This window comes from Emydura macquarii, unplaced genomic scaffold, assembly GCF_026122565.2.
Source record: "Emydura macquarii macquarii isolate MOO-44397 ecotype Brisbane River unplaced genomic scaffold, CSIRO-AGI_Emac_v2 contig_554, whole genome shotgun sequence".
Classification (NCBI taxonomy): Eukaryota; Metazoa; Chordata; order Testudines; family Chelidae; genus Emydura; species Emydura macquarii.
The window spans coordinates 16,761,287-16,778,659 of NW_027130691.1; the positions used below are offsets into that span (position 1 = coordinate 16,761,287).

The 17,373-nt window shown below is 52.9% G+C and overlaps 1 protein-coding gene across 1 annotated transcript; it reads right to left on the minus strand.

Annotated features, from left to right (window-relative positions):
- Positions 1-5,349: 5,349 nt before the first annotated feature.
- On the minus strand, positions 5,350-14,917 carry LOC137147589 (myb-related transcription factor, partner of profilin-like). The gene is made up of 3 exons (XM_067539915.1): positions 14,850-14,917; positions 12,317-13,293; positions 5,350-10,325 (listed from the first exon to the last, which is right to left on the minus strand). Exons 2-3 carry the CDS (start codon positions 13,284-13,286, stop codon positions 10,117-10,119), a joined length of 1,179 nt encoding a protein of 392 aa, XP_067396016.1. The 5' UTR covers positions 13,287-13,293; positions 14,850-14,917; the 3' UTR covers positions 5,350-10,116.
- Positions 14,918-17,373: the final 2,456 nt, after the last annotated feature.

The following is a 17,373-nucleotide window of genomic DNA, read 5'->3' on the forward strand; positions in this document are numbered from 1 at the left end:
GATTCATGGCTGGATACATTTCACAGGTGGATTAATATTCTTGGCCGTTATCCCTTTTCTTCTTAGGATAAAGATGGATCATGTGACTGCAGATGGCACCGATCTAGAGGGTGCCATGTTAGGAAAATATTGTATGTGAATTCTGGTTAATGTTGGAAGTTTAGGAAAATGCCAATTTACTCCAACTATTGTTATGTGGTTTTCTTAGAGGCCATCTCACTAGTCACTTAGCTGGTTCCTCGCAAGTTCTTGACTTGTTTCTCAAACATAACTAATCCAATCAGCCCGTATCATAATTTATTCCATTGTATCCTAGTGCTAGAGCAGAGCATAGATTTGCCTAGTCCAGTAGTTTGCGCTAGCAATGCTTTTTGCCTGAATTAAACTGCACACCCCTAAGGTTTTGATTAATCTAATCTGAATTACATTTAACCCCTAGATCACCAGGTGAAAGTAAAACCTTTTGATATTCCATGGGATTTCTCCCATGTTGCTTTCTGAGATGATTTCAAAAGGAGCAGAGATAGAGACAAGGTATGTTTGTTACTTTATAACTGAATTACTGCTACTGAAGTGTAACTTCCTATGGGAAATACCTATAATTCAATTCATTTAAATGGGGCTTGGGGTTTATTATAACATTTATTAAATATCCCCCACCTTGATTTAATTTCTCTTTAAAGGCTACGGGATGGGGATGACAGGTGCATGTTTTATATCCTGACAACATGGATGCTTTGCCATAAATATAGCTCTGTGTCACACCTTTGCTAGGCAATAGTGCCGTGATGGCAATGGTATGTGCAGAGAAGGGATGGGCATAACTCCTCTGGCTTATCATAAATGTTTTTTCGAAAGTCGCCTGTTTGCTTTGCTTTGGCACCCGACTGTGATCGTCAAGCGCTATTATGCAGCATTATTCTTTTTGCAATTGCTATTGCTTTTAAAAGGGCATTTTTATATGGTCCGTTCAGACTGTCAAGCCCTTGAAAATCTCCTAGTATCAGATGAGTTGTTAGGGGATGCCAGTTTCCAGACCACATTTAATCTATTTATTACTTCATCCTCAAATGGATTTACCCTCCAGCATGACCCAAGCATGTGGAACCAGTTACCGTCCAGCCCCTAGTCAGCTCTTTCTGACTAACATTCTCTTGTAATCCAATCTTTTCTTCACCCATACTGGTGTCCATCCAGTCCCAGTGCAACTCTGGTGCTGGGATGTCTGTGTGCCTGGGATCACGCGTGGTGTAGTAGGCTGTACACCTCTAGTGCTCCCCGGCGGAGAGGACAGGTGCTGCTCCAGTCCCTGAGGCCGGAGCACAGGCCTCTGGCTCTGCTGTTGGGGTCTCCGCCCCCTTAGAGGAAGGTTAAAGAAGTTTAAAACCAAAAAGTCAGTATGCGTCTGCCACCTACAGGAAGCCCAGTCCTAGGCCTTCAGGAAGCCAAAGAGGGGAGGGGGAGGAAAAGTACCAGCCCTTCTTTTTTGAGAGGGTCTGGGTGGCCCGTATGGCCTGTGGGCTCTAAATAAATGACCTGATGTTCAGAGCAGCCCGCTGCACTCTGAGCTTGGCGCTGCTGAAAATCAGGCCCCTTATTTTGATGCCTAAATGTGTACATAGGAGCCTAATTCTAGGCTTGTTCTCGGCCCCGGGTCCTTGCCTGACTTTGACACTGCTCGCAGAAAGGGCCCTTTGCTTCCCATGGCAACTGTGTTTAACTGAAGAGAAGACCCGACTGTTGTCCCTGCCACACCCGTTCGTGCCAGATCTTGGACCTGCATCCAGGGGGAGGCCGAGAGCTGTGGGCTGCCCCCACCAACACCCGTGCAACTCCAGCCCGGAGCAGCGGCCTGCCAGGGCGTGCGGTTGAGGCAGCTGCTCGGTGACTTTCTGAAGTGGAGTGAGCTCTGAGAGCAAGGTGTTGTCGTCACAAATGGCCCAGCCCTCGGCTGTAAGCCTGGCGAGCTGAGCCATGCCAAGGGCCGTGTGCACTCCTAGGTCAGCCCATGAGGCGGCAGGGCTCAGTCGCTGACCAGGAAAGGCAAGTCATGACGGAGGTGAGCTGAGAAGAATGGAAGTCACCAAGGGGCTCATAGATGGGCGTCCCTGTGTCTTGGAGAATGCAAGCTGGCTGCTCTCAGCCTAAGGGCACCATGGCAGCCGGGGAGGAAAACACCGTGCAAAGGACATGAATCCACAGCATTAACCAGCCTGTGCTGCAGCTTACAACCAGGCTCCTGAGAGGGGTGAGACCTAGACTCCCCACGCTGGGTTTCTGTGCCTAGAGCAGCGGCCCTGGGAGCCCACGTCCTCGACGGACTCAAACCTGGCCAGGCACCTTATGTCACCGCCACAACACTGCAGGCCTCCGCTACCCCCGATTCCCTGGCTGGGGGAGAGTCCTTTGCAGCCTCTCAGGTTACTGCAGGCCAAAGGGGCTGGTCTGTTACAGTGAGTATCCTCGGGGAGGGGGAGGGGATGGTTGCTGCTCCATGAGGTCCCCCTTTCCAGATCTGGCTTTAGCAAGGTGCTGTGTTTTCCCCCTTGGGAAAGAGGCAAAGACAAGGCCACATGCGTCCTGCTAGCCCATATCTGACACACTACCCCCCTCAATCACAGCCATGTGCAGTAAGAAAACCACCCGCCCCCCAGGGTGTACATGTCACAACCACTCGGAGCGCCCTGCACGTGGGGCTCTACACGCCACTCAAATGGCATCTGGCTTCCCCCTGCTTTGGCCAGCTCCGCACAAGGCTTTGTTGCCCGGAAATGGCCCCTGGCAGAACGGACTGTGTGAACTGTGCCCCTTGAGCCTACCATCACCTTCACCGTGGCTTTGTCTCCGGCTTGGAAAAGGTCAACCTGTCTGGCATTGGCTCAGTGCCTGATTGTCCCTGACAGCTGGGATTGCTGGGATCAGTGGCACTGAACCGGGGGAGGGGACACTCCCGTCCTCAGGGCCATTGTCAGAGAGCTGGGTTAGCCCCTTGTGTACTGAAACGTACGCAGCTGGGGGGGGGAGGGGAGGAGGGACGATAGATGGCGGAGGGCAGTGCAGAAGGGTGAAAGAGAGAGATGAGTCCTAACACAGGAAACAACAAGGGAGTGGGATGTCAGAAATCAAGTATCTTAAAGAGACAAACACAAAGCGAAGGGAGACCTTGGCAGGAGGGGAAGCCAAGAGGGGGCTGTGTCTGAGAAGCATGTTTGATTTCCAGGCAGAGTCGGCCTCTCAAAGGGATGGACCAGGAAAGTCAAGCGTGTGGGGGACTGGTGGCTGCGTGGTGTACACATGCAGAACCAGTCCCAGCTGCCGTCCCTTTCAGGGTTTCCCCCCATCAGTGGTTCTCACGCACACGGGATTCTCCCTGATGCTCGCTTTGCACAGGGGCTCGTATCTGCGTTTGCAAAGTTGCCGGGTCGTGCGACACATCACAGAGAGATGCAGATTTATGTTGTCAGATAGCCGGGCAGCTTTTTGCTTCTGTCTCCAGCAGTAAATAATTGCGCTCCAACCAAAAGCAGTTCCCTCAGACATGGGCCGTGTGAAGGAGACAAGGTCTCATAAAGCCTGGTGGGAGAAGAGGTGAGGAAATACTCCCAACATCCCTCTCCTGGCAGTCCCACTGGCTGATGACCCTACGGGCTCCAGCCAGTCCAGCATTCCAGTCCATTTAACAGGGCCGTGTTCCCAGACAAAACTGAAACTATCACCACAGCAGGACCTGTGAACATTATTCAAACACTAGTTACAGAGCACGTGGGCCAACATTTTCAGATGGATGCACAGCTGTAGGCTCTTAAAGCTGAATGCAGGCCTCTGTGAAAATCAGACCCCTGCGCTAGGTGCATTTTTGTGCCTTTGTGTGAATTTTGTGGTGGGCATTCAAGTTTGAAAACGTGGGCTTCCACCTTTTTGTGCCTCAGTTTCCCCCGGATCCCAGAGCTTGGAGATAGACGCAGCTGCCTATCAGGTAATTTAGTTCTAACTATCTTGCTTGGTATTATGACAGCACATAAAGCTCCCGCCAGTCAGAGCTCCCATGGGGCTTGGCTTTGCAAAGCCATCTGGTACGTCACGGTCCCTCAGAACATGCCTACCATGCACAAGACTGCTAAGAGCAAGCAGGCTGGGAAGCTAGAGAGGGGGTGGGTGTTGTCTATAGCCCCCGGGTTAGGGCTTTCAGTGGGGCTGTAGGAGATCTAGGTTTGAATCTCCACTCTTCCTGCTTTGGAGTAGGGATTTGAGCCAGGGAAATGCCTGTGTGTCACAGATATGCCCTCACCTCCGCTCGGTAACTGTTTAATTATTTATACAAAGTCCAGCTTTCCCAGAACTGATTGAGAGAGGTACCCCCTTGCAGTAGCCCATAGTCTGGTGGTCCTGGCACGCACTGAGGAGGAGGGAGACGTGGCTTCACGTCCCTGTTCCAAAGCAGGCAGAGCAGGGCTCTGAAGCTGGGTTTCCCACATCCCAGCTGCGTGTGCGGGGCTGTTGGCTCTAAGGGGGTGGGGGTGGGTTGCTCTTATTTTCCCTGAGACAGGGTGGCCCTGACTTAAGTGCCTCACTCCAGAAGAGGGCGCACAGCTGAGAAACGCAAGCAGCGATCGGTGTCTCCTAGGGGCTAGCCTATCTGTCAGGCACCTAACAACCTTGGCAGGGCTGGGCTGCAGCCTCTCCACAGCATTTCCTATGGGCTCATGTATATGGCTCCCCCCTTGCAGTATGTCTACACTGCAACAGGGATGTGACTGCAGCCCCTGCGGACATACCAGAGCTAGCTTTGATCCCGTGTAGCTATGCAGCGTGGGCTAGCCTCCTGAGACCCAGCCCGCCCAGGGCCTTGGCTGTACCAGTGTGACTAGCCCGTGCTGCCAGGCGAGCTCGATGCCAGGATGCAGCTGTGCAAGCTGCAGCCTCTTCCTCCCCTCCCCCCCGATGGCAGAGCAGACAAATCCTCAGGTTGCTGGCTTCTGCCTCCCTTCTTTAGGTGCCTGACTCGTCCCATGCAATGCCGGGGGAGCTGGGCTCCCTAGCTGAGGGCTGAACATCCCACCAGACAGCAGAGCCACTAGGAGCTGCATCACCTAAATACCAGCGTGGCTGTACCCCCAAAGGCCCAACTCCTTCCCAGGGCTTCCTGCAGGGCAGAGGGGAGCACCCGAGAGGGTAACGGTGCTCAGGAACCAGCACCCATCTTGTGTCCGCCAAATGCTCACGCCTGCATGCGTTGGCTGTGCTGTGGATGCCAGGGGCGAGGGCATTAGCTACTGCCCAGACCGCAGCTGGCAGGTTGAGACGGGATAGAGGGTCTTTAAGCTGGGGGTTTAGAGACACTCAAGCCTGACTTATCCCAGCACCTCATTAGCATCCCAGGCATGTCCTTTTACACAGGACAGCTCCCTCCCTGCTGGGGGTGTCCCCGTCGGAGTGAACGACCCTTTGACAAGCAAGCAGCCTCAGCAGAGCCAGGAACTCCACAGGGCTTCTCGGAGCGGGAGTTTGACGCGTGCGAGGAGCCGGAGACTGACAGGTTGGGGCTAGCAGGAGTGGGCCCAACCCGCTCACCAAGGGCACTGCACTCCGCCCGGCTTACCGAGAGGGGTTTGGGCCGCACAGAGTCAGGCCTTAAAGGAACCCATCGGTACCATGCCTAGTTCACGTGCTTGCCCTTACTGCAGCCTGCGTCCTGGTCTGTGGGGGGCTCTGGCTAAGAAATGATTTCCCTTCAGCTGGCTCCTCAGAGGGAGAAAAACCTTGTTCTCCTGCTTGGAGCGTAGCCCATTGACCTGAGGCTGCGCAGTGCGTGAGAGCCAAAGTACTATGTGGCATAACACCATGGCTGCTCGGCTGGACGCACCCTGCCATAGCAACCTCAGGCCTCTTCCTTTGTGGCACCCTGTCTCCTACTCATGCACCCCACTCCAGGGTTGCTCTCTTAGTGGAGCCTTTTCCCAGCATGCCTTTCACTGGCTGGCCCTTTAAATAGGGCAGAGCCAAGCACCTGGAGCCCTAATGGAGCCATTTTGCACCGGTTGCTGCATTTCTTCTCCCTCTGAACTGGTGAGTCTCCTTAGCTTCTCCTGGGAGCTGGCTAAGACTGTGGTGCTTTTTCCCAGCTGCTTTGTGCTAGTGACCAAGCTGCTCCCTGAAGTTGCCAACATTTGTTTTTTTCCTAAATGCTTTTCCTTGCCAAAAACTCACTGGGCTGAATGCATTCCTGCTGCAATGCCCCACTGGAATTACACCCAGGATAGCTTTAGCCCACCCACTTTACACACCCGCGCCTTTTGGTGTCAATTGAGTGCTCCTCTGCACTATCACAGGCTGGCTAATGGGAGGGTAGAAAGCAGGCAGGGCAGTGCACCTTGTCTTGTAACTACACAAAAACAAGTCATTTCTGCTTTGAGAAGCTGACCTAGAAATCCAGCAGGACGGTTTCTCTCAGTCACTTATCAAAGGTAATAGGAATATAGCTTAGAGAGACAACTGTGCATGAGAGTTTCTTTCCCCTCTGTCTGATTCACTCATTCTGCTTGTCGACAAAGGGACGTCCAGTGTCTCTTTCATGTGACAAACCTATGCCAAGATTAGGCTGTGAATTAATTAGGCCAGAGGCTTTGAATGCTTGCTTAACTCCCACAGTTGTGGGACTGGCTTAGCATGTCTGACTGGTACCAGCTGTTTGGGGAGTGGACAATACCTCTCAGCTGGGATGGCTTTCCAGGCAAATGTTGATAGCTGTGGGCAAAGAGCAGGCATGTTTTTCATGCTGTCACGGTGGAATGTGCCAGGAGTGCTTTGTGCAGCTGAGAAGAGGTGTGAGACAGGGCCACTGCTCCTCACTCAGCACACACACTAAATGTGGATCTGAGCCAAAAGCCTGGAATGGTGGAAAATTCATAAGAAAACAAATCTGGATCCAAAGGTTCTGGCTGAGCCCTCTGTGGACTGTCGGGCTGATCCAAACTCCTCTGAACTCCAGGGACCTTCAGATCCTGAGTCTGAACCAGTGGTGCCAAGTCAGATATTTTGGGGGAGGGGGAAGCAAATTCCAGTCCCCCCCCTTCGAGCAGGCACCCCATTCCTGTCCTCACTCATTCCCTCCCAGGGGTCATGGGTCTTCCTGGGCTGGGGAGCCTCCCTCTGCCCTACCTGCACAGCATCGGAGCGGGTGCTGCCAGGAGTCGAGTTCTCGCCAGGCTCCCCTGCATTCTGCTGAACCGAATCCGAATCCGTGTGCCAGGCAGTAGCACTACTTGGCCCAGCCACCTCTGGATCGAGGAGTGGCCAGGCCAGCTGGGCTTGGTGCTGTGATCCCATGTGCCAGATCACACCCGCTGGCACTGAAAGTTGGCTTGTCTGCCGCTCTGCCAGGATGGGCTGGGCTGGGCTGGGCTGGCAGCAGCCATGCACGTTAGTATGGAACTGCTGCTTGAAAGTGGTCAGGCCATGGCCCTCGCAGCTCCTTGGCCTAGAGAACGTTGAGCAAATGTAAAAGACATGGAGGGGCTTTCACACCCCCTCTCAGGGGTGGAGAGGGTCTGTTTGTGTAAACTGAGGGGCAGGCATGAAATGTCTATGGAGCCTATGAAATCCCTAATTCACTGATCAGCTGGGACTCTGAATTCCAAAGGGCAATGGAGGAAGGGATGGTTTTAACTGACCTGTTTCCATCATTTGTCATAGTTTGCCTGTGAAGCCCTTTCCTCCCAAGCGTCCCTCTCAAGCAGGTGGGACAAGCGTTGTTCTTTTGTGCATGGAGATTAAGGCAAACAGCATGAGACTGTCCGTGTTGTTCAGACAATGGTGCTGCCATAAAGACGGATTCATAAACCATGCATCAGTATTGCCAGCCTACAGATCTGTGGAGAACTGCACCGCTACAGCTGGGCTGCAGTAAGCACACTCGTTAGCTGCATCATGCCAGTGGGGGAGAGCTCTCCCCCCGAAACGAGCGGCGGTAGCTATCCCTAGCACTGTACACACAAGTGCTTATGCTGGCAAAACTTACGTCTCCTAGGGGGGGTGTTTTTTCACACCCCTGACTGACAACATTTTTGCAGGCATAAGCACTAGTGTAAACAAGGCCTAAGTGCCAGTCAGTGACATCAGCCTAGGGACTAGTGCCCTCTGCAGGGCAAAGGAGATGTTCAGAGTCCTACAAAATTAATTGGCTTTGTACAGTTGGTCTTTCCCGTGGGGATGCTCCCATCGGAAGAGATCCGTGGTGCAGTGAACATATTTTATCTCTGTGAATCTCAGCAATGAAGTAAGATTTCAGTCTTTCCCCAGTGTGCAGGTAAGGACACCTGGCCTAACCCACCCCAGACGTTTCACAGGTTTTTCTTTTGGAAGAGATCAAATTTATTTAGCTAGGCACCCACCCCAGGTACTGGTACAGCTGCTCGTCAGAGCACTAGCTGAGCTGGGGGGAAAAAACCTCACAGGCTACAGCAGTCATCAGGTTTCCAAATGGCCAGGGCGTGGAATGCAGCCAAACTCGAGGGAAACATGCATGCCCAGCATTTAAAATACTCCCCTCCCCTGCTTGGGCAAGACCTGCAACAGAGCCCATCAACGCTGCTCTGGGTTCATCAAACCAACACCGTGCTCACTATCTCCTGTCCCAGGGCTGAGCACGCTGGCTGCACCGCTCAGCCAGCCAAATCCTGAGGTCTGGACTCAGGCAACGCTCCCACTGCAACGAGCGCAGGTTTTACCTGCGGGAGAACCTTCCCCTGTTGATAAGATGGTAGAAGTGCTTGCAGGAGGTTAGTGCAATGACCTTTCACTTCTGCATGCCTCAGTGCCCAGATGAAAAGAGGTCCTCACGGATAAATCTGGTCTCAGAGCTAGTCCTCTGGAACTTTTGCTTTGCATCACAAAACCACCATGTGTTTTGGGCCTAGCAGAAGTGATGGACTGGTACCATCATGGCACAGCTGATGCAGACCACAGTGAAGATTCTTTGGCAGGGCTGTGTGGGAAGCTTGCAGCATCTGTTTGGTTCGGGTCTGGCTCTAGGCAGTGTCCATAGCGAGGCACTTTCCCAAGCATGAAAGTTAACGCTAAGAAATAATCTACAGACAAGGCCATTTGTGAACTGTGGACCAGCTGGACGAGAAGAGGACGTGGCTAGGAGGAGGTGTGCCCATAGGGTATTTGGGAGAAAACAGGCAGTTCATCTTAGGCATGAGACAATCCTCAGAAGTGTAGGTCAAAGCAAGCAAACCCCTGGCACTCAGGTTCCGGTTGCCTCTGACACAGAGAAAAGCGCAGAAAAGCAGGCAGTGCCAATGGGGAATGAGCCTGGCTGTGCTCACTTGTTTATTTTAACTTGATACTTAACCATTAAAGGCCAAACCCTAAGTTCTTACCCAGTCAAACTCCCGCTCCCTTCACCAGGAATTTGCCTTGAGAAAGACCCTTTGGCTTTGCTATAGTACAAGGATAGTACAGGGATGGGGACTGGCTTGGAAAGGGAGTGGGCCGCTACGCTGCTTTCCTACTTAGTGAGTAAGTTTATATCAACGTGGGAAAAAAAGGAAAAGATTGCTTTAAATTCCCTGCTCGTGGCTGAAAGCAGAAGGACCCACAGAGGCAGGAAGCAAAGATGCTGTTACATGTTGAGTCTTCTCCGCAACGTGCGATACGGCAGGTGAAGCGCACACAGCGAGATGAGGCATTGGGCAGATACAGCCCATCTTCCCCAGCCTGTGGACTGCTCTGGAACCCCGCTAAGGGAGGGGCCCACCGTAGGCCCAGACAGCTACTTCCTTGGAGCTGTGGCCCTGTGCGAGTTTTATACTACGCCGCCAAAGCCACAACACGTGCCCCCTCCATGTCCTGTGTGCAGATCTCAGCACAGGTTAAGAGCGTCTGGGGAGTGATTTCTCTAGTCCTTTCTGCACAGGAAACAGAGTCCCTGCCATTCATGTCGGTGAGGCTCCGCATCAGCTCTGTTCTCTCCTGCTCGTTGGGAGGAGCAAGCAATTCTTTATTCGCTCAAGCACATGAAGCTCCAAGGAACAGAGAATTGGAGCCGAGCGGCTCCAAACGGGGCTCTGAGCCCCCTGGCTGGGCAGGTGCAGATTGTTCCCTGGCAGATGGTCATGTGTCCAGCTCTCGCCGCAGTTTGACAATTTCCAGTAAGAGTTTCTCTTTCTCCAGCAGGATTTTTTCCTTCTGCAGCTGCAAGGTCTCTTTCTGCAGCTCCAGGATCTCTGTGTGCAGCTGGCTGTGCTTCTCCCAAAGCTCCTTGGCTGGCCCGACACAACCCCTCCGGCCCAGCAGCGAGTCTTCGGTCACAGATGCGCTTGCTGAACAAACCAAAACAACAACCCCCAAAATGGTTAACGCAAATGGAGTCAAGAGAAGACAGATATGCAAAGTTCCTCCCAGAAACTGGCCCCCGTGGAGCAATTCCCACCAGCCACCAACAGCAGGATCCAACCGCCTCAAAATGAGGGTCATGCCCCAGTCCACCAGGACCAGTGACCTAACCCTGCCCTATCCTGCATCCAGGAAAGCTAGTCCAGGCTACGGGAAGCAGCTCTACAAGAGATGCCCTTTCTGATACAACACCCAGACTCTCCTGGCTACTCTCGTGTCTTTCCCTGCTTACCTCTGGCCTCCTTCCCTCCTCCCCCATCACCCACAGAATTTGCCTAGACACGAGACATGGGGTAGCTCTGGTGTCATGCCCTAGAAGCGCTAGTCACAACAAGCATCAAATAATGGCGATGCCTGTAGGGTCTGATGCTACAAACTGGCATTTAATGCTGTACCGGCACCTTACACCTCGTTTCTCTTAGTGCTGCCAGTGGGCCAGGCCATGGGACAGCCTCCCATGCAATCCCAAGGGGATGAGCGTCCAGCAGTCGACATGGGTTTGTGTACTCAGGGCGTGATTCTGTGGTGAGAACCAGATGAAGGGTCTTTCAAGCTGCCCCAACAAATGTAAGGTTGAGGACAGGGCTGTCTTAATGGTAATGGGAGATCTGCAGCTGCCCTCCCAGAGGGAGCATGCCTCCTTTCAGGAGTAGCCGCTTCTGTCGGGCCATGGCAATGGGGCGCTTGTTAACATGGGCAGGGCGCACCACTGCCAACTTGTGCTGAAGATGTAAGCAACCATTTGGGATGATGGACAGAGGCAGCGCTGGAGAAGCCCTCACTGCAGTGGGCTGAAGGGAGCAAGTGATACGTTAACACCAACGTCAAATGCACTCTGGCTTCAGGCTGGAGCTAGATCACAGAGACAGCAAAGAAGGGACAGTCAGTGGAGAATGAGTGGGAATCCTGGGCAGATCTGTGGCAAGATTCTACACATGATCAGGAGCGTTAGAAGAGTTTAGTAACATCAAAAATGGACACAGGCAACTTCTTCCCTCCCTCAAGTTGTATGCCCACTCTCTTCAAAGCTTGAAAGTAAGCTGTCCCTCCTTGCTGGATTTGGCCTTTTCCAGCTGACCCACATTTCCTCTCTTGCTACAATAGTAAGGAACTAAGATGGCTCTAAGGTGTTTACATCTCTGGGCCCTGGGATGGAAATAGTATTTGTCACTTGACTGCTACCATGGCTGGAGCTGGGGAGTGCAGGGCTGTATTTCTGTAGAGGCATCTTAATAGTGGTGGTAAGAAAAATGGTCACTGACAGACCGGAGCTGCATTCCTGGGGGCATTGCTCACTGACTCAGAGCCATTCTCAGGGGAAACGTTTTTGGCCCAAACTACTTGGCTGCGAGGAAAGGAATTCTGTGCATCTTAAACTATGTTATAAATGGTCACTTGATAACAACATGCTGCTCTAGGGGCAAGAATGGCCTGCTTAGGAAGGGGTGCTGCGTATTCCTGGCACTCCATAACAGAGGGCAGAGCGGCACAGGTGGCTCCATCACCTTGGCAAGGCCAAGTACAAATCCTGGCTTAGGTCACATGTGAAATGAGATTGGTGCCTCTTCCCACCCACCAGGTGATCTGGCACTGTGGAAATCTGCACCCCGGACAGGACCAAAGCGGTGACTAGTCAGGGCTGAGAGTTACTGGCAGAGGTTACATGGCACCTGTTCATAATAGGCTGAGTTCTGCTCTTGGTTACGCTGATAAGAATCCAGAGTAACTCTGCTGAACTGCAGGTAGCATCTCCTGATATATGCTGGTGTAACAGAAGGCAGGATTTGGCCCCGATGCCAGGCTACTGCCAGTAACTACCATCCTCTTCCTTTCACACACACATTACAATACAGAATTCTGCTGGGAAGGAGGCGGGAACCCGGCACTGCATGGCCTGGCTAGCGAGTGTGGCTCTCACCATTATCATCCATTGCTGCATGGATGCCTTCGGAGCTGGGGCTGTCAGTCCTGCTGCTTTGCGTGACTGGGCTTGACGTGACCCCGAGGCAGGGCCATTCTAATACAGGGCTCAATGGGCTCTTAATCTTATAGGTCAGTGCAAAGTCTGGTGAGGAGTTCAGTGGCACCGGAGTCCTGCCAGGAGCAAGCACCTCAGGTCCAGGGCTCAGTGGCGAGGTAGTCCTGTGGATTGGCACAGGGGGTGTCTCAGCTCCGGGGGCACAGGTCAGCGGTGGGTCCTTACTGGGGCCCAACAGTTTCTTTTCCACGCTCTTCTGAGGTTCGCCCAGGCACAAATCCTCTTTGGAGTCAGTGTCCTCACAGGGCTGTGGCTCCCCTGGTGCCTGGATGAGACTATTTCCTGGAGAGGCAGTCCCTGCTGCCATTTCTCTGTCTGTATCCAAAAGGACCTCCCTTTTGCAAAGCAGTTCATGCCTCTGGTTAGGCTGAAGTCCATCGTTCTGGCTGTGGAACAAGTCTGACGACGGCTCCAGGATCACCCCAGCTGCGCAGACAGGCACTGTGATTCTAGCCGGGCCGCTGGCTGGCTTTGTTCTGAAAGCAGAGCCCGGGAGTAACGGTTCTGCCAACTCTGGCCCTGTCTTATTGAAGAGAGCAAAGATGTTGTGGAAGAGCCTCTCCTGGGGCCGCTGTCTCAGCAAGGGGTGTTTCACCGTGGTCAGCTCCTTGCGGGCGTCAATAACCATGTTATGCCACTTCTTGCGGATCTCGTCAGGCGTGCGCTGCACGAGTGGGCTGAGGGAGTTGACAGCGGCAGTGATCTCTTCCCACGCTCGCTGACGGTCCATCGTGTTCTTGTAGCGCCCGCTCTTCGGGATCAGGATATCCTTGCGCAGGCTGAATTCTTCAAGGATGATGAACTTCTCTTCTTCGGAAAACTTGAGTCTTTTTGGCTTGGCTGTGGTCATGTTGCCCCTGCGATTCAATGACAGTCACATTATGGCACTATTTACTATGAGATCCCACTTAACTGTACTGCAAGGATATCTTCCCAGATACTCTGATCATCCTGCACGCGTGTAGCTTCTACTGAACCCATGGGGGGAGAAGAGGATATTGTGCAAGGGGAATCACGACTCCATCCTCGCTGTTTTGCCTTGCAAATGCACCTTAAATCCTGACGTGCAGTTATTGCACTGTACCAAGTCTGGGCTTTTGGGCAGCAATCAAGTGGTTGATAACTATACTTCAACCATAAATACCCACAGGACCCTCTGCAGCTTTCAGTGAAGGTGATTTAAGCACATAAATAAGATTACCCTAAGATTAGATAACCTGCAGACGTGCCTTAGCCACAGATCCATCTGGGTGCCAGCATTCAGCAGTGGCTGAACTTCACCTAACCCAGGGCCCCACTGACAAACAGCCACAGTTAAGAGGTGCACCTGATCTGCATACAAGGGAGCTGACTGCAGCCATGCTGGCCTTTAATGCCAAGGAGAGGCCTGGCAGAACACAGGTCCCGGCCTGCAACGCTGCAGCCTGATCCAGCAAGGCCCATCATGGAGACTGCATCTCAGAGCACAAAATCCTTCCTTTTGTGACAACTGCTGCTATAAGGCACTTGCCTGACACAGCAATATAGGATGTCACGGTGCTTCAGAAAGGAGCGGGAGGGTAAATATAATTAATCATGTTACATGCCTGCAAAGGAAGATGAAGCAACTGGTCTGTCACAGAGCAAGCCCAGCACTAGAACCCACGACTCCTGGTTCCCAATCCAGTTCCCCAATGGAAATATAGCCTGCAGGGGCTAGGGCCTGCTGGGATCAAGAAGGGGTAGCTCACACGGGCACCAGCTGTCTTTGAAGGCTGGATCTGGGCACTTAGTGCGCTGTGACTCTGCGCTGGAGAATCACAAGCTGCCTGTGTCCCTAAGCCAGCTCTGGAGGTGCGGTGGCTCTCTATTGTTTTGTAGCATACAGTCCTCGGGGCAGGGACTACGCCAGCGCCACACGCACCCCTGCCACAAAGAGAGCCACGAGGACACCAGCTCAAAGCTGGGAGCTTGGATCTGCTCTGCTGGTTCCCCATGCAGGGTCCATCTGGCCCTGTGTCCCGACTCTGCCGGGCGCCAGCACCAAGGCTCCAGAGGAAGGTGTAACGAAAGCTCCCCTCCAACGCACATTTAGGCCAATTACCCGTTGAAAGGGGAAATTTCTTCCTGACCCTCTGCGCCTAGTGCCTGGCTGATGCCCTGAAGCAGGGGGGTTGCGATCCCTTCTCTTTCTCTCCAGGTGACGGTCACTCCGCTTAGTTTTAGGGCTGGTCTAACCCCTTGCTCTACGCCGCTGGAGTCGGCCGCCCACTGCGCTGTCCCGCCGCCGGAGCTAGTGGCGGTGAGTTCCGCGGGCTGATGCCGGGTGAGGAGCGGGCGGCCCCCTCTGCCCGGGCTGGGCCTCGGGCTCCAGGGCGCGGCGGGCGGCACTAGCCCATCTGGGCGGAGTCCGGCCCGGCTCGGACGCACCTACCTGCCTGCGGCGCTCGCATGCCGGGCCGGGAGCGGGGGGACTCGGGGCCGGGAGGCGGCCGAGCCCGGCCCAGGCGGCAGCAGGAAGCGGCGGGGTGTTGCCACGTATCCTGTGAGTGACACGCGGGGCCGTGGCCACGCCCCTGCCCAGCCCCCCGCCGCTACGGTGCGTGGCCGCCGCCGGAGCAGCCCGGCCCGGCGTTCCTACCGCCGCGCTGCTGATCGCTGCCCCCGGCCAACCCCGGCGCTGTGCGGCGGCGCTCGGGGGGCGGGCCGGGCCCGGAGCCGCACGGCCCAGCTGGGCACCGGGAGGGGCGGTGACTGGCCCCCAGGGGCCCTTTGTTTTCCTTTGCCACCCGGCCACGTTTCTCAGCAGGAGCCTCAGCCTCTGGATCCGCCTCGCGCTTCCCCGGGACACTTTCTTTGGGCTAAGGCGGTGTTCTGGCCTTACGGCAGCGGGGGGGGGGGGGGTGGATCCAACACTTATTTAATGCAGAATGAGGCGGGGGGAGAAGAGCAGGAGGGAAAAGAAACCGGGGAGAGGCACAAGCAGGGCTCCCACATGTGGGGGAAGGGTCCTGGGGGACCCGGCCCAGGCTGCACCCCCCATTATGGGAGGGGGGCCCTGTTAAAAGTTTGTATTGGGCCCGAAAAAAATATGCTTGGGACCTGCACGCAAGCAGCAAAGGGAACAGCAAGGGAATCCTGGTGGGCAAGGGGGTCTGTGTCTGTCTGTCTGTCAGGACCCAGCAAATGCCATTCAGGGGTTAGTGGGGTGAGTGTGTCTGTGATGGAGCAGAGATGATAACGTAAGGGGAACTCAGAAAAGTGTTAGGGCTTTGCAGGGATTGGCTTGGGACTGATCTTTACTATTTTCACTGCTGACTAGAGCACAAAAAGTAGGAGTGCGCTCATGAACTTTGCGGATGACACAAAGTTGGATGGCAGTGTCAATATAGAGGACGAGCAGGATATTATACAGGAAGCCTTGGCTGACCGAGAGGACTATAGTAATAGATGTGGGGTGAAATTCAATAGTACAAAGTGGGAGGTCGTGCACTTAGGGACTGGTAAAGAATTTCTTCTATAGGATGGGAGCTCATCAGTTGGGAACGACAGAGAAAGACCTGGGTGTACTGGTTGATTACAGGACGACTGTGAAACAATGACATATTGTAGTCATAAAAATAACAAATGTGATCCTAGGATGTAGCAGGTGAGGTATTTCAAGGAGAGATAAGGATGTATAAATGCTATTGTACCAGGAGTTGGAAAGATCTCCCCTGGAAAAACTGGACAATTCTGGTTATTCATGGTCAGGAAAGCTGAATACAAACTGGAGCAGGTGCAGAGAAGGGCCACTAGCATGATCTGGGAATGGAGGGCCAATCCTATGAGAAGAGACTAAAACTGCTCCAGCGGGGAGCCTCGAAACTGACAAGAACAGCAGCAGATGTAAATAATGCAGTGGCTACACAGACACTGCCTCACCCTGACTACAAGGACATAAGCCCTGTAGTGGAGGTGGTGTTATGTTGGTGTAGTAGGGCACCTACGTTGGCAGGAGCAAGGCTGTAGTGTAGACACTGACATAATTAGGTTGATGTCAAATGCTTTAATTGACCTATCTCTGTTGGGTAGACCACGCCTAACTAATTTTAAAATGGAGCTTGATTAGTTTATGACTGGGATTATATTTTATGAATGGAATTGTTGGCACCTTGGATCCCATATAAATGGGATAAGGAGTCGGGAAGTGAAATGATGGGGTTACCTATGACAGCAGGGGACTGGACTTGATGTCCTGGGAGGTTCCTTCCAGACCTTAGTTCTCAATTCCAGTCCTTCCTGTCCTTAATTCTCAATTTAAATGGCCTAATGTTGTTTAAAATGTCGGACTCTTAATCTGAATGTCAAGCTTTAAAAATGTTATTTCCAAAACATTTTGAGACTAACGCTTTCCTGCCATGGCTGGTGCTTTGAGTGTGTATTTTAAGTATTTCACTTCCCTAAAGAGGATTTAGATGTTTCATTGAAATATAGGTGATAGACAAGAAGAGAGAGTCAGTCAGCCTGAGATTCATTCACTATAGTTCCCACTAAGAGGGATGCTGAGGAAAGTTGTGGACGCCCTCATTTTGTGTATGTGATATGTTCTCAGAAGGAATCAGCTCCTGTGCTTATTCCCAACCCTCTCACTGCATCATACTGGATTACTCTGAAATGTAAAGGGTTCCTTCTGTATTCTGTGGACAGTAACTCTGGGACAGAGGCTGTATCAGTGAGGCATATGCTCAACAGAGACAAGTTGAAGGCTCTGGTGGTACAGGAATGTTGTTGCATCAGCAGTTTGGACTAGAGTTAGACCATAAGGATTGAATAAGTGAAGCAGCAGCTAAGCTTAGAGACGAACATTTAAGGAATCAGAGGGCATTTGTTAATTGATTAAAACTCTTTTCAAATGGAATATATAGACACCCAGAGTGCTTTATAACAGTAAGAGCAACACCCAATTAGGACTCTTT

What these genes read in the sequence shown, in the direction of transcription:
- LOC137147589 (XM_067539915.1), bottom strand. Translation starts at nt 13,286, where the DNA reads ATGACCACAGCCAAGCCAAAAAGACTCAAGTTTTCCGAAGAAGAGAAG. An exon ending in TGCAGCAATGGATGATAATG is followed by an intron (nt 10,326 to 12,316) that starts GTGAGAGCCACA and finishes TGGTTTGTTCAG; the next exon opens with CAAGCGCATCTGTGACCGAA.